The 15,164-nt window shown below is 40.7% G+C and overlaps 1 protein-coding gene across 1 annotated transcript in view; it reads left to right on the forward strand.

Annotated features, from left to right (window-relative positions):
• The first annotated feature begins 493 nt into the window (after window positions 1–493).
• The window catches only part of CDH2 (cadherin 2), a 266,906-nt gene continuing 252,235 nt past the window's right edge, over window positions 494–15,164 (forward strand). Inside the window, exon 1 of the mRNA XM_075270599.1 lies at window positions 494–954. Coding sequence (XP_075126700.1) covers window positions 880–954 — 75 coding nt within the window. The 5' untranslated portion in view covers window positions 494–879. The remainder of the gene's footprint in view (window positions 955–15,164) is intronic.

The raw sequence follows: 15,164 nt of genomic DNA on the forward strand, positions 1-15,164 counted from the left end.
CGGGATCTCTCAGAAGTGGATGATGAACGGCTGCGCGGGGATCAACAGTGGAAGCGTCTCTCATGATGACCACGGTAACGTCTCCTAGGGGGTGTATATCTCCACCAGGTCCGCGGGTCGCTATCGTCTGTGGAGAAAAGCTCAGCACAAGCGTCAAAAGAGTCATGCACCCGGCGTGCTGATACGTCGTCATCCCTGCTCCTCCCTACAGTGCGTGACACTGGCCCCTGCCGAAGTGCATCCTTTGAAACCCTCCCAGGGTGAACCTGTAGGGGTGGGTGGTGATGCAGCTGCACTAGAGAGGGATATTGGGGATGGTGTACGGACATAGCATTATTCTGAGTATCACTGTTTATTAGGGAGGAGGTTGTCAGTGGAGGAGCAGGAGGGAGGAGGGGGTTGGCCAGGGAAGTGTGTGTATGATTAAACCGTACTGGTTGTGCTGCTGCTGCACATGTCACTGTAGCACTGGCAGCAGCAGGGGGGGAGGGGGTTGGCCAGGGAAGTGTGTGTGTGATTAGACAGTACTAGCTCTGAGACAGTGCAGCCTCTGCTGGATCATCGCTCCCATCCTGCTGCTGCTGCCCGTTATCTGCCGTGGAATACAGACAATAGGCAGAGCATCCTCAGTGTGGAGGGACGGCGGCTGCTCTCACATCCACTGTACAGCAGTAGCAGCCCGGAGACTCCTCCCGGGGGGAGGGTGGCAACTGCAGGATTCTCTGGAAATCACCCAGTGTGTGTGCTGGGCACAGGGTGTACGGATCAGCACCATCCCCATCACTGCTAGTGCTGTGCTCTGCCTGCTGTACAGCCGGGATTCTAGTATTCTTATTGTGCATCTGAAGCCATCGTCACCCCCGGTCCTCATACTACACCATGTGCCGAAGACAGCCCAGAGTGCGCGTCCTGCTGCCGACCCTGCGCATCCTGGCGGCCCTGCTGCTGCACCAGGTAATGAAGTGTACCCGGCACTGCACCCAGCCTGGACCACCAGCTGTGGAGCCCGCCACATACATGTCACTACATACTATGTCCATACATGTCACTGCATACTGTGTACATGCCACTCTACATACTGTCTACATGACACGCTACATACTGTCTACATGCCTCTCTACATACTATGCACATGCCACTTCATGCACAGCACGTACTACATCAGCACATACATGTGGCTTGTTACACTAGTGCTGGGGCCACTCACCCCTGGCTACATGGCACTGTTGTGATCAGTTCATGGGTACCTCACTTCTTGTGGGTTAGGGTCTGTAGAGTGCAGCCTTGCCTCTGTGAGCTATGAGTGGAGGTGGTCCATTGGGGACCTCCATGTAACCCTTGTCTTGTGCAGGTTGGGTAGGCCTCTAGGGGTCTGGGACTTGTAATGAGCAGGGTTAGTCCCCATAGTACTAGCTTGAACCTCCCATGCACCTGCCTGTAGTCTCAGCATGTGTAGGATGAGACCATGTGTGTGCAGGACTTGTGTTACCTCTGTGTGGAGTAATATGAAGCTTTATGATGTGGATCAGCCCTGGGGTGTCCATTCTTATTTCTGGGAAGATGTGAAGTGGAGAGCTGAATAATAGGACATGTACTATATACAGTGTACAGAGGAAGTGTGGGGTGAATATGACACCAGCTATCATGTGTCCTGCCAGTGTCAGCCTGCTTTATTTATTCCACACCAGATTTACATGACGCCCTCCTCTGTCCTAACACTTGTACACTTCTCAGTGCCCACCACATGTGTGTGCCTCATGTAAGACTACCACCTGATAAACCCATGGGGTAGCCACACACCAGAAGTGCCCTTGTGTCACCATGGCGATTGAAAGGATTACAACACAATCTGGTTTAGCTGCCCCCCGGGGATACATGTGCCTGCAGCTACTTTATTAGCATCCTTGATGGGCACCATTGGAGTGCTACATTACAAGTAGCAAAGAAGGTGAAGCCACTACCTTTCCTTAAACACATGAAAAAGGGGTTAAAACCATGGCTGTTAGCAACTGCAGCACAGACGGTGCAGATCATCATTGCTTAATACTATTTGCAAGGAGTAAGGGATAGAGCCTCAATCCCTATATGACTCCCTCACCTATATGACATGTCACTGTTCCATGTAGTCTTATGCAGAGAGAAGTTCCCATGATGGAGATGGCCTTTCTCATTTCTATGGGGCGGAGGTCTTAAGGCTAAGTGACTAGCTCTTTGTGTGGCAGGCATGTTTAGCAGCGAAGCATTTCTTTGTGTGATTTTACATGGTGACAATAAGGTGGTGGGAGTGGTGTCTACTCCCCCCCTCCCATCCCCTGCTTGATTATTAAGTAATGTGGATAATAAGCTGGAATTGTATAGCAGCCACGTATTTGCAGCAGGCAATGTTTCTATGATCGGGTTATTCTGCTGCCTTGCCTTTCTTTTTTGTGTTTGGTTTTGCATTACATTTATTCTATAGTCTATCTCGCCTCGTTCTTACCTTCTGCTGCTGTCATTTTGCTTTGTTTTCTATGTTCAGTAGAGCTCTGGCTTCTGTGCTGAGTACTGTCCATGGTGTTTAAACTGGAGCCAGCCGAGCCGTGGGGATTACTTACAGTCTGCCTCCAGGTTTTACAGTCTATAAGCCATAATGTGCTGACTGGCTTCCTGCTTTTATGCTCTCTCCACGCTGTGTTTCTGCAAAATGAGAATGATAGGAAAAGTCACTAAAGTCACTGGTGTCTCTCCAAGGAGACGCCATAATTCAGTACCCCTCTGCTTCTCAATGGTGGCACACACTGGTCCCCGAAGAAGAAGTGATTTAAAGCAGTCGCTCTAACCACATATTCCACACCGAGAAGTCGCTCTGCTAACCCACTAACCCCAGTTATTTCCCACATGAGAAGGGAATAAACTTCTTTACTCTTGACTGCAGCAGTGAGCATGATAAATGTGTTCAGCGTTGTGCGCGCTACAATCCGTTACATGAACTTTATGTAATATTACAGCCACACAAGTCACACTAGTTCGGTCATATTTCTCGTAGACAGTAATTACCCCACAAACTATTGTTCATGTCCTCTAGGATATAAGGCAAGTGTCTGTTTGCCTCTTTTGCTGCCCTGTAGGCTGCTCGGTGGACTGAGGCTGGCCATGTTATAGGCCTCACAGTTCAGACAGACAACCATTCTGTGCTCACTATGGGAAAATGTGCAGTCCTGGCGAATTCGATATTGAGATCCATAGTGTTTGTTTTTTTTTTTGTTTTTTTTTGGTGCACTCCAAATAATTGTCCTTTCCTTCACTGAGTGACGTATTGAGTAGTAATAAGACAAGACCCTGACTGCAGACGTCTATGACCAACATTCATTATATTCACTTTAATTACATTTTACTAGACAAGAATTAGTTGGTGTCCGATAAGAAATGCTGTCTATTTGTCTTGAATAAGAATCTGCGTGCACTCCTGGACATGTGACATTTTATTTCTGGGGATTTAATGTGAGAAGGTGACAGCTTGTTGGGAGATTTTAGATAAGCTCTTATGCAGGGTAAGTTTAACATTTGAAGCCAGGCAAACAGGAAATGGACTTGTGTTTCATCAGTATCAGGGGCATCAGTAATGTTACAGCTGTGGAATCTCATTTCCCCTTAGTGGTTCTGCTCCGCTTCATATTGGCATGTGTCATGTAACTATTTTATTTCACGTACATACCGTGTATATATTTATTACGTCTTTTTATTGCAATCCACTTCCTAAATAAATGTTGTAAATCTCTTATTGACAAAGATACGATAAATCATACAGATTTGCTCTTAAATTGATATATTTTCCTGTCTGGATCATATTAGTATAGAGTCAGGGAAAATACATTGCAGCTTTTATTTATTTTTTTTTTTTGGTTTGTGCTAGCATTTAAATATATACACAGAAATAAATATATGTCTGGAATTGTTGCACAGTTGTCGTGTATGGGTTTCTGTTTTATGGAACAGTATCAGGATGTAAAACAATGTAGCAGAAATAAGTAAATAATAGACAAACAAACATATATACAGTGTTTACAAGTAAAGGTGAAGCAGTAAATATATGATTTCGGATGACTTAGGGTGGACAATGCAGTCATATTGTATGTTTCCCCTAAACAGAAATGGTGCCCGGGCTCAGATAAGTTAGAACCCATCAGAAGTAGGTTGCAGTCATAACCTGTCAAAGAAGTAGGTTGCAGTCATAAACCCAAAAGAGAACCTAGGTACTATTTATATGATGTGCCTATTATTTTCTTATTAGAATGTGCTTATTATACTGTTAGATAGTATGGATTAACCCTAAACCCAAACTGATATCACACAATGACAATGATAAACTTTTGGAAACAATACATTGACAACTAAATTAAAGAGAAGTATTTTAGCTTGCTGGAAACAGAAAGTAGGATATTGACAGACAAGTATTCTTTGTTACAGAGTAACACCAGATGGCAGAGACCAGCAGCAAGCATAGAATGGGATTATTGATCCATATGGAGTATTGGTCATTGTGTGCACTCCGGTTTCCTGGCAAATGTCATTGCTAACATAAGTACAAAAAATAAGACATATCATTTGTGGTGCTCAGGTTCTTCAACGCAGTATATTTGGATTGTCTCTTCTTCTATGAACCAGTGGTTTCTTACTGCACTTACACAACCATCACTTGTGTCTGACAGAGGCACAAAATGCATGCTGGTTATTTCAGTGCCCTGAGCGTAATGATATGAAGAGATTTCTTGTCGCGCCATATTTATGACATCAGTCACAAGCCATCTTCTCTCTGTTTGGTTGCCAGCTTAGTCCACCAGCACCAATACTGATCCTAAGACAACATTGCTGGATCTTTTGGTTCCCAACACGCAGTATACTTATATCATATGTCATTTGTTAAAAGTATCAGTGTTTTCATGGCAGGACAGAGCTCTAGTTAAAGAGAAGCTGTTCTCCCCTGATACATTCTCTTCTTATAGCCTTAGGGCTTTTTTTTACAGAGGGATCTGAATGGTTTTGAAGAGGGATGCAAAAATATGGCTTTTTTTTTTTTAAAATAAACTGAAATCCATATTTTTGTAAAAATATATATACAATTCTTAACTCCTTGCATCCCAGTGTATGCTTGGATTTTCTTATCATGGTAACACTTATTTATGATCATTCCAGCCCTGTTATCAGCTGATCATTAGGGGTCAGACAGTGATCAACTCTTGTTCCCAAAGACTGCTGCCTCCGCAGGAGAATTATGGTATTGCATACAAACATTGAACTAAATGGTAACACATGTAGTCAATGGACTGGCAGACATAGTCATAGTGAAAACGACTTTCTGCCTTCTAAAATATATGGATGGCTTATAAACAGTGATAAAGGGAATAGTCTATAATATTGAGTATTGAGCTGACTGGTACTGGAAAGTTGAGGTATTATGGGGAGCACATCGGGAAACATGGCCTTGTGTACAGCTTTTGTAAGTGACTAGAAGAAAAGCTATTATTGTTGGAGTGACAGTCATGTTTTTGGTCTCACGTGTAAGTTTTTTTTTTTTTTTTTGCTTTTTTATGACTGGTTGGTAAACCACCCATAAGAAGTGACTGACAATACAGGAAATTGATTGGTGCTTGTAGCAAACATCATGAGGGGTTTTGTATTGTTCATGTGGTTGTTAGATCCCCCTTCCTCTTTTTCATTTTGCTTTAATGTGGGCAGCATATTCTCTGTTTACTTCAAGGGATGTGCAGAGGTCAAATTATAATTTTTATGCCTACATCAAAGATGACACCAAAGACCAACAATCGTCGACTTATCACTGGCCATGATTGGGAATAAACATTTGTACAAACCACTGACCAGTTGATCTTCGCCCTGTATGAATGGCCCTTAAAGGGGTTTTCTGGGTAAATGATGCTTTTAGGTCATACTGATGACCTTAAGACAGGTCGTCAATATCAGATCGGCAGTGGTCCAGCACCCGTGACCCCTGCTGATCAGTTGGTCTCAGTAGCCACTACACAGTGAACAGATCCAGGTCATTGTAAGGTACCTTTCAGGGCTATTTAGGACACTTTACCACCCACAGGTCCTTATGGACTGGGGGTTTAGTGTCCCAAAATTGACATGTTATAATGACCGCACTAAAAATAAAAAAGCTTTATAGTTATCTAAAGATGAATCTCATCCGCCTCATCTCTAATGCTACCCGTGCTATTCTTCCGTGAAGCTAGAGATGTGCACCCCGACTTCACAGCGTATGCACCCGATGTCCAGTGCCATGTGCACTGACGCCAAGGTGTACGCCTTAGCTTCCTGAAGATCTGTGCTGGTGACAGGGAATACAGCTGATAGGTGAATTATAGATTTTTTTTTATTGTTAACGTGACTATGGATTGAGTTATAACAGAGCGATTTGGAACACTAATACCCCGGTCCATAAGTAAGTGGTTTAGTGGTTTGCCTCCCCCTTTAACAGTCAGATCCCACTAAACTTAGTCAACTTTTACTACAGCAGACGTATCAGAGAAACATTAATACAGTTCAGTCCTATAGAACAGACAGGTTATATCTACCTCCAGTATTACTGAAGGTCTTCTACCTGCCAGGACTTACTGTATCTCTCCCTACAGTACGTATTGGATTGTGTAGAGGATAGAGGATTGTGTATTGTAATATTTCTCAGTAAGATTTTGCTAGTTTATGAAATCTTTTTTTCAGGTGGGTGTTTCCCTTTCTGCAACAATGTAAAATATTTTGTCATTTTCTGAAAAAAAATTGTATGAAACCTTCAACTATATTTCATATTTTAACATTTCTATGTGAAACTACATTGCCTCTCTAGTAGTGAAAGGATTTGAGGCATGGAGGGTAGCTTGCAAGCATCCCTTTGTCATCCTAAGTACTTGGGGGAAAGTAAATGTAAGTGAAAGGGCATTGTAAGGTTGCTGCTTTCTGGATTAGGTCTCGCTCTGGAGATTTCCATGGTGATGTTAGCAGGGGAGGAGAACTGCACCTTTTACTTTGTGTGGCATAAAGAACAATGCATTCCAGCAGCTAGGCTGTAATACTCCTTTATACAATGTGCCACAATCTACATTGCTTTGTATTTGCTTCAATGGGACCTATAAGGGTACAACAACTTTTTTGTACAGTGGTGCAGTTTCTATTGTATTGTATTAATGACAGGTTTTTAATTCCCATCTGCAATGTCTTGACTGACTTTTATGTTCCAGTGACCATGAAATGACACGGCTATGATTTGTAGTGATTTTATATTGTGGGCTTTGTAGATTTTTCTTAATGCTTGCGTTCTTTTGTTCACATTTTAGATAAAAAGGTTGTATAGGAATAGGAAACTGGATCTGTTTTTTTTTCTTCCTGAACCTGTGCCTTTCTTGTCCATAGCTTATGTCTAGTTTTGAAGCCCAGCCCCATACAAGAGAGTTGGTCCTATATACAAGAATGCTGGTCTTGTGATGTCTTGTATTATAGCTTAAAAATAAAACATTCACTTGTATCTACAAAACTAGAGAATCCTAAGCTGAGTTAGACACCATTCAGATCATGTTTTTTTCATCTGTTTAACTGATGCAAACAAATAGTCATCTGTTTACATAGAGATCAATGTTAAAAATAAAGTATGGTATACTACGTTGTAGTATACCATACAGTAGTGGATCCGTTTATTTTTGAACTTTGATCTCTATGTTAACAGATTACCATTCATTTCTGTCCTTTTTTTGCATTCGATTTTGCATTTAACTGGATCTCCCAAATGGATGTAAGAAAATGTGATCTGAATGGAGCCTTAACCAGTTGTGAATTCCAAGATTGTATTCTGAGTTGTTTCCATTGAGGTCCACTGTCTTTGCATGTCAACGTTATGACCATTTCTTGATCAGAATTTATCATCTTTTATCCAAGATTTTAAACAATTTAATTTAGTGAAACCTTAAAGGGATGGTCAATTATTAGAAAAACTTGTCTGTTTTCTTCCTGAAACAGCAGCATACTTGTCCTTGGGTTGGGTCTGACTACTCAGCTCCATTGAAGTTCAAAGAACTGGAGGATCTTCCTCCTACTGTACGCTCAGCCTGACCACAGCCAGGTTGAATATGGGTGTGGCCGGTGATGGACAGCGCTCCCATTGAGGTGACCACCAACAGTCATGCCAGATTCAGGTTTATTTATGCCCGTTTACTGTTATAAATAATGCTTGAAATCTACCCCAACTATGAGCTGACATAGATTTCAGTTCATGCACATGGCCTTGGGGAAGGGATGTCTGATTTATGAGTAGGTGGGTGCCTTTTTGTAAATAAGGGGCACTCTTCACTGAGATAGGAGATATTAACTTCCTCAATGTTTTTCTTCCTGTGACTACATGATAATTTTTGTTGTTGGGTAGGCAGTAGTGATTTATCTAGTTACGTATAGAATCTCTATAGGTACCTAAAAACATCCGAGTGGCAATGTGGTTTTCCAGCCCTTACCCATTAAAGGTTTTGTGAAATGATATGAAATATAGGAGTGACACTGGGCCTGGATTTGAGTTTGACCAAGGATTATATCTATATAGTTGTAAGTATTGTGACTCTAGGTATTTCGGTTTCATCCCATCATCCATAAACATAGCAAAGGTTAATGAACTTCCCTCAAACTTGGTCTCAGTATATATGTCTATGAGAAATAGAGAATTTAGATTGGAATAGGGACCATTATGAATAATGATATTTTATGTACAGTACCTTGGAATATGTTGGTGCCATATAAGACATAAGTCAGAAATATCCTTAAAATATAGGTGCCAGTAGGACTTTCCAGGAGTATTCCAGGTTGCCTGGAGTTTATGTAAATGATGTTTAATAATAATAAGGAGGAGAAAATGATAATCGTTTTATACAATTTCAGTTTCTCTTCTTTATTTATTGAATACTTGAATTATAAATGAGGAATTGAATTGACTTTAGGGATTCCTAGGCACCAAGTGGAAGTAAAGCATATGTATTAATTGTAGTTACGGCGCTGTGCAGATCAATCCCCAGTGATCAATGTTCTTCTTATTTTGCATTCATTCTTTACAGGAGTTGGATTGTAAGGTAAAGGCTGCCTTGTGTTTATCACACTATCTGCGTAGGACCATCTTTCATCCGCACATGAATTTAATAAGTGATTTCTGTTGCAGCTGTCACAGTAGTATATGACAGCAGGGAAAAGCAAAGGCAATCATAGTGCTACAAAACGGCTTATACAATACAGCAACAGTTGTCAACATTTCATAGAGAAGATCCAGGAACCACTTTTATATAATACATTCTTATTTCTGGGTCCAGTATGAATACGACAGTGTAGTGGCCTTTCTACGAAGCTGGGCCTGTTATTGTTCAAAATTCGCAAATGTAATTGGGTTGTCCAGCCACAAAAGTTATATGGATGTGCTTAGATTAAACTTACAAATGTACTTATATTTTGCAAGGTGTCCCTAGTTTCATTTTTTCACCCCTGGCCTTGTGCTCACAGCAGTGTCTGCTTCTTTCTGTAAAGGTAGTCTTCCATCACCAAAATCACTTTGAACCATTTATTTGCTGTTGTAAGATCGATCATAGTGTTTCTAGGTTTTAATCAAAACTTATATTATGTTCAGGGTCTTGCTGGGCAATCTGTTCTCTGGCTGTATAAGGCCTCATACGTGTTGTTCTATCAGCTTTTCGGCTGCTAATAGCCCCATTATGGCTGCAGCACATTTCATATTTCTCCCCGAGACAGGGTGCATGTGCAGTACAGAGCAGTCTGACCCCTCCTATTTCTCTTATTACTAATACTGATTTGTTTATTTGTATTTCTGCCAAAAGTAAATGTAAAATAGTAAAAATATAGCTGAGAAAAGGTTAAGTGACCATAACATAGGAAATCCAGGGACCTAGGACTCCAAATCCAGGATATGATGCTGCTAAAAGATCCCTGACATAGAAAAAGAGAAATTGACAACAATTAGGAAAGCAGCTAAGATCCCGTAACACGAGTAGCTACTCAGAAGCTACTACTTAGGCCCGGTTCACATCTGCGCATGGGTTTCTATTTGGGGAGTCCGCTTGGGGATCCCCCAAATGGAAATCAAATCTGCATAAAAAAGAGGTTACCTTAGGAAACCCGCGGACCCCGTAGACTATAATGGGTTCCGTGTGGTTTCCGCACGAAAAATGCGGAGAGAAACGTTCTGCTTGCAGGACTTTTTTCTCTGCATTTTTCTTGCAGAGAGGGGAACGGAATCCCCAAACGCAGATGTGAACCGGGCCTTACACTCACTCATACATGTATACACACACTCATCTTTTATTGTACATGCATATAAACTGGTGAACTCAGAGCAGGGCCACACCTGTTAGGGCACCCATTTTTCTTCATGGTCACAAGTCAGTGCCACCCCCAAAACATGTCCCATGGACAACGATTTGCAGCAACCACAAAAGAAGATGGTGCTATAGCAGGTGTGGCATTGTCCCGATTGTACCAAATTTTAAACCAAATTTTAAACAAGAAAGTTATACTCACTAGTCCACTAACCATTTCCACAAGTGCTTATTCACATGACTGAGCGGGTTCTTTGAAGTTTTCACAAATTTGTCTGAGATCCGTTTTTTCTATACCTATTCACATTAATGACCGTATTGGATCAGTTTTCATGCTCGAGAATACATAGCATGCTCTAAGGCTGGGCAATTAATTGGAAACAATCAAAATTAAAATCAGCTCAATTAATTGTTGAGAACTCGCTCGCATCAATTATTTCAATTGTTTTTCCTCTTTGCCATCCTGTCTCACACTGCCAGTGGGTAAAACATATGTCAATAACTGTACGCTATCCATTCAGGATTGGCAATACGTGAATAACCAAAGCCAAAAATTGAATGGCGTGGTGTGGCATCTAAACAGGGGGTGTGGTATATAAAAGAGGAGTGCCTTAAAATCGTTCTTTAATTGTAATCGAGGTAAAATGCTCAATTGTCATTTTGATTTAGGTCATAATCACCTAACCATAGCATGTCCAATTATTGTACATATCACCACAAGGCCAAGACTTTGGTTGTGTGGATAAGCACCAAGTCAGCTCCTTTCTCTGACTGCTTTAGCTATCATGAACAAGGGCTGGGACAGTTATTACACTTACAGAAGCGGTCTCCGCTTTGTGGGTTTCCATCTTCTGCCCGAGAAACTGGACAGGTGATAGAAACCCGGCAGTTCTGGATAGGAAGAAGAGTCCTCACAGTCAGGCACATTCACTAACGTGTTTGGATCTAGAATATAACATAATATGCACGAAAATTTGGTGCATCTACTGCTGAATCTACTTCCTGGCCATTTTTCAGACTAGATTGACAATGCATGGCTGAAATGAAAAGTAGCATTGCTTATAGATAATTGTTGTGCTGTACGAACTAGGTCAACCATTAAGTAGTGTAAACTTTTCGTTTTGATTATTTCGGCTGTATGTACGTTTCCATTAAAGTGTTTATCCAGCTTCCAAAAAGTATCTGAAAATACATCCACAGCAGTGCAAAATCCTGACTGTTATCTCATGCACCCTTTAGTTTTGTGTGCAAGCTCCCCCTCATCTCCCCCTTGTGAGCAGCAAACACAGAGAGTGAGGAGAGGAATCATGGGAAACACTTACCGGGTATATAGGCTTATTTTTTGCATGACTAATTGTACTTTACAATGGTACCATTTAATAGTCAATATGATGTACTAGGAAGCTGGAACAAAAATTAGAATGCAGTGGAATTGGAAAACTACATTTGCGCCATTTTCATATGGATTACATTTTTATGCCATTCACCATGCAGTAATAATTACATGTTCTACAGGTCGGTACAATCTTATTTATACCAGATCTATGTAAATTTTGTCATGTTTAAATTATCTTTACAAAACTCCAAAACATGAAAATAAATAATTACTTTGATTCGACATATTCATACTCTGACATTGATATTTTTTTTATATTTCGGAGTATATTGTTGTGTACGGTGTCTACATTTGCAAGGGAAGTCGTAGCTTTTATTTCTATTATTATGGGGTTTGTCTAAAATTAGGATTTCTTTTTATCTGATTTTTATTTTTTTTCCTGGAAGGTGAAACAGGAAAAAACCCCATCAGTTTGTCAATTTAGATTTTTTTCTCATGTTACAATGGATTCAATTTACAGTGGTCATCCCAGAACCAATTTATATTGTAACTTGAGGGACCACTGTATTTCCCAAGACAGTCATGGGTAACAATGCAGTTCTTAACTGGACTGATATCTGTCCTATTTATGTAGATTGGCTTGAAAGTATCTGAATTTTAGTCATGAAACTGAACCCGGGCACAGTGCGTTGTAGGGGATATTATGCTGAGCGCCATTATTACCTTTAGATAGTCCAGTACATGCAACATCTCCTGGAAAAAAAGTTGTCTTTATAAATATAGAGCAATGTGAGCAAGCCAGAGTCTACAAGAGCTGTGCATGTGGGTGTGAGACTCTAGCATGCTCATTATCCTTCGGCCTCATTAGCATATTCATAAAAATGGTCAAGGAAATTTTGTATCTGTTGGACTATCTAAGGGACTATTCAGACAGAGTTTTTTGCAGGCTGTTTCACGAATTAGGAAAAAAAAATTGATGCTTTTTTTTTACATGATGCAGTTTTTGTTGCATTTCTCATTGCATTTTTTGCCATGGTTTTTGTCATAGTTTGTTGCTCCAACACACTGTAAAGACTTGGAAATTTCCCTTTAAAAAACGTTTGCAGTTTTTGACGTGGTTTATGCATAAAACTGCAGCAAAAAATTCAATTCAATTCAATTCAAAAACTGCAGCAAAAAAGTATCACGCTTTTTCCGCCTTCCCTTGATTTCAATAGGTTTTTCACAGCAGAATCTGCCTGAAGATAGATCATGTTGTTGTTAGCTAGAGGAAAAAATCTGCTACTGACTCCCATTGAAAATCAGCCTGCAAAAAACTCTGTGTGAACATACCCTAAGGGTGCATTCACACGGAGGAAATAGATTCCATTTTCCACGCGGAACCATTGAATTCAATGGGAGGCTTTTTTTCCCATTGACTTCAATGGGTTCTGCGCAGAAAACGGAACCCATTGAAGTCAATGGGAGTCTTTTTTTTTCAGTGCTGATACTGATGCGGATTCCACACCAGAATCAGCCCCTACTTCCTCCGTGTGAATGGACCCTTAGGTGTGATGGTGTTCAGCCTAATGTCTCCTATAATACTTAATGGCTGGTTTGATACAGAGTTTCCTGATATCAGACTCCTGTTAAGTTGTGATATGACACAGTGTACGTGTGCATGTCTGACAAAGTTTTCTGGTGATGACATTGTTCCCCGCTATTACTAGGACAGGGGCTATAGATGTCACAATTAGAACTCGTTATTAATTACAATATCCTTAAAGTTTATGTGAGTGTTCTCTATTATGTAAAATTTCTGTATCTTCACTTCACTATTTTGTGTTAATTGGATCCGTTGGGAGGTTTGGGTTTCTACTCCATATGCCGGCTATTTTTGATTTCATGTCAAAATTTTACTTATAAAACTGTTATTTGCTGCATTTAACGTGTTGCTAGTTACATAACTTTGTACCTAATTTTGTTATTTTATATTCGTGCACTCAAACAGAGATATATATATACAGTCCTATGAAAAAGTTTGGGCACCCCTATTAATCTTAATCATTTTTTGTTCTAAATATTTTGGTATTTGCAACAGCCATTTCAGTTTGATATATCTAATAACTGATGGACACAGTAATATTTCAGGATTGAAATGAGGTTTATTGTACTAACAGAAAATGTGCAATATGCATTAAACCAAAATTTGACCGGTGCAAAAGTATGGGCACCCTTATCATTTTATTGATTTGAATTCCCCTAACTACTTTTTACTGACTTACTGAAGCACAAAATTGGTTTTGTAACCTCAGTGAGCTTTGAACTTCATAGCCAGATGTATCCAATCATAAGAAAAGGTATTTAAGGTGGCCAATTGCAAGTTGATCTCCTATTTGAATCTCCTCTGAAGAGTGGCATCATGGGCTACTCAAAACAACTCTCAAATGATCTGAAAACAAAGATTGTTCAACATAGTTGTTCAGGGGAAGGATACAAAAAGTTGTCTCAGAGATTTAACCTGTCAGTTTCCACTGTGAGGAACATAGTAAGGAAATGGAAGACCACAGGGACAGTTCTTGTTAAGCCCAGAAGTGGCAGGCCAAGAAAAATATCAGAAAGGCAGAGAAGAAGAATGGTGAGAACAGTCAAGGACAATCCACAGACCACCTCCAAAGAGCTGCAGCATCATCTTGCTGCAGATGGTGTCACTGTGCATCGGTCAACTATACAGTGCACTTCGCACAAATAGAAGCTGTATGGGAGAGTGATGAGAAAGAAGCCGTTTCTGCACGTACGCCACAAATAGAGTTGCCTGAGGTATGAAAAAGCACATTTGGACAAGGCAGCTTCATTTTGGAAACAAAAATTGAGTTGTTTGGTTATAAAAAAAAGGCGTTATGCATGGCGTCCAAAAAGAAACAGCATTCCAAGAAAAACACATGCTACCCACTGTAAAATTTGGTGGAGGTTCCATCATGCTTTGGGGCTGTGTGGCCAATGCCGGCATCGGGAATCTTGTTAAAGTTGAGGGTCGCATGGATTCCACTCAGTATCAGCAGATTCTTGAGAATAATGTTCAAGAATCAGTGACGAAGTTGAAGTTACGCCGGGGATGGATATTTCAGCAAGACAATGATCCAAAACACCGCTCCAAATCCTCAGGCATTCATGCAGAGGAACAATTACAATGTTCTGGAATGGCCATCCCAGTCCCCAGACCTGAATATCATTGAACATCTGTGGGATGATTTGAAGCGGGCTGTCCATGCTCGGCGACCATCTAACTTAACTGAACTTGAATTGTTTGTCCAAAATACCTTTATCCAGGATCCAGGAACTGATTAAAAGCTACAGGAAGCGACTAGAGGCTGTTATCTTTGCAAAAGGAGGATCTACTAAATATTAATGTCACTTTTCTGTTGAGGTGCCCATACTTTTGCACCGGTCAAATTTTGGTTTAATGCATATTGCGCATTTTCTGTTAGTACAATAAACCT

This window comes from Leptodactylus fuscus, chromosome 4 (genome assembly GCF_031893055.1).
Source record: "Leptodactylus fuscus isolate aLepFus1 chromosome 4, aLepFus1.hap2, whole genome shotgun sequence".
Classification (NCBI taxonomy): domain Eukaryota; kingdom Metazoa; phylum Chordata; class Amphibia; order Anura; family Leptodactylidae; genus Leptodactylus; species Leptodactylus fuscus.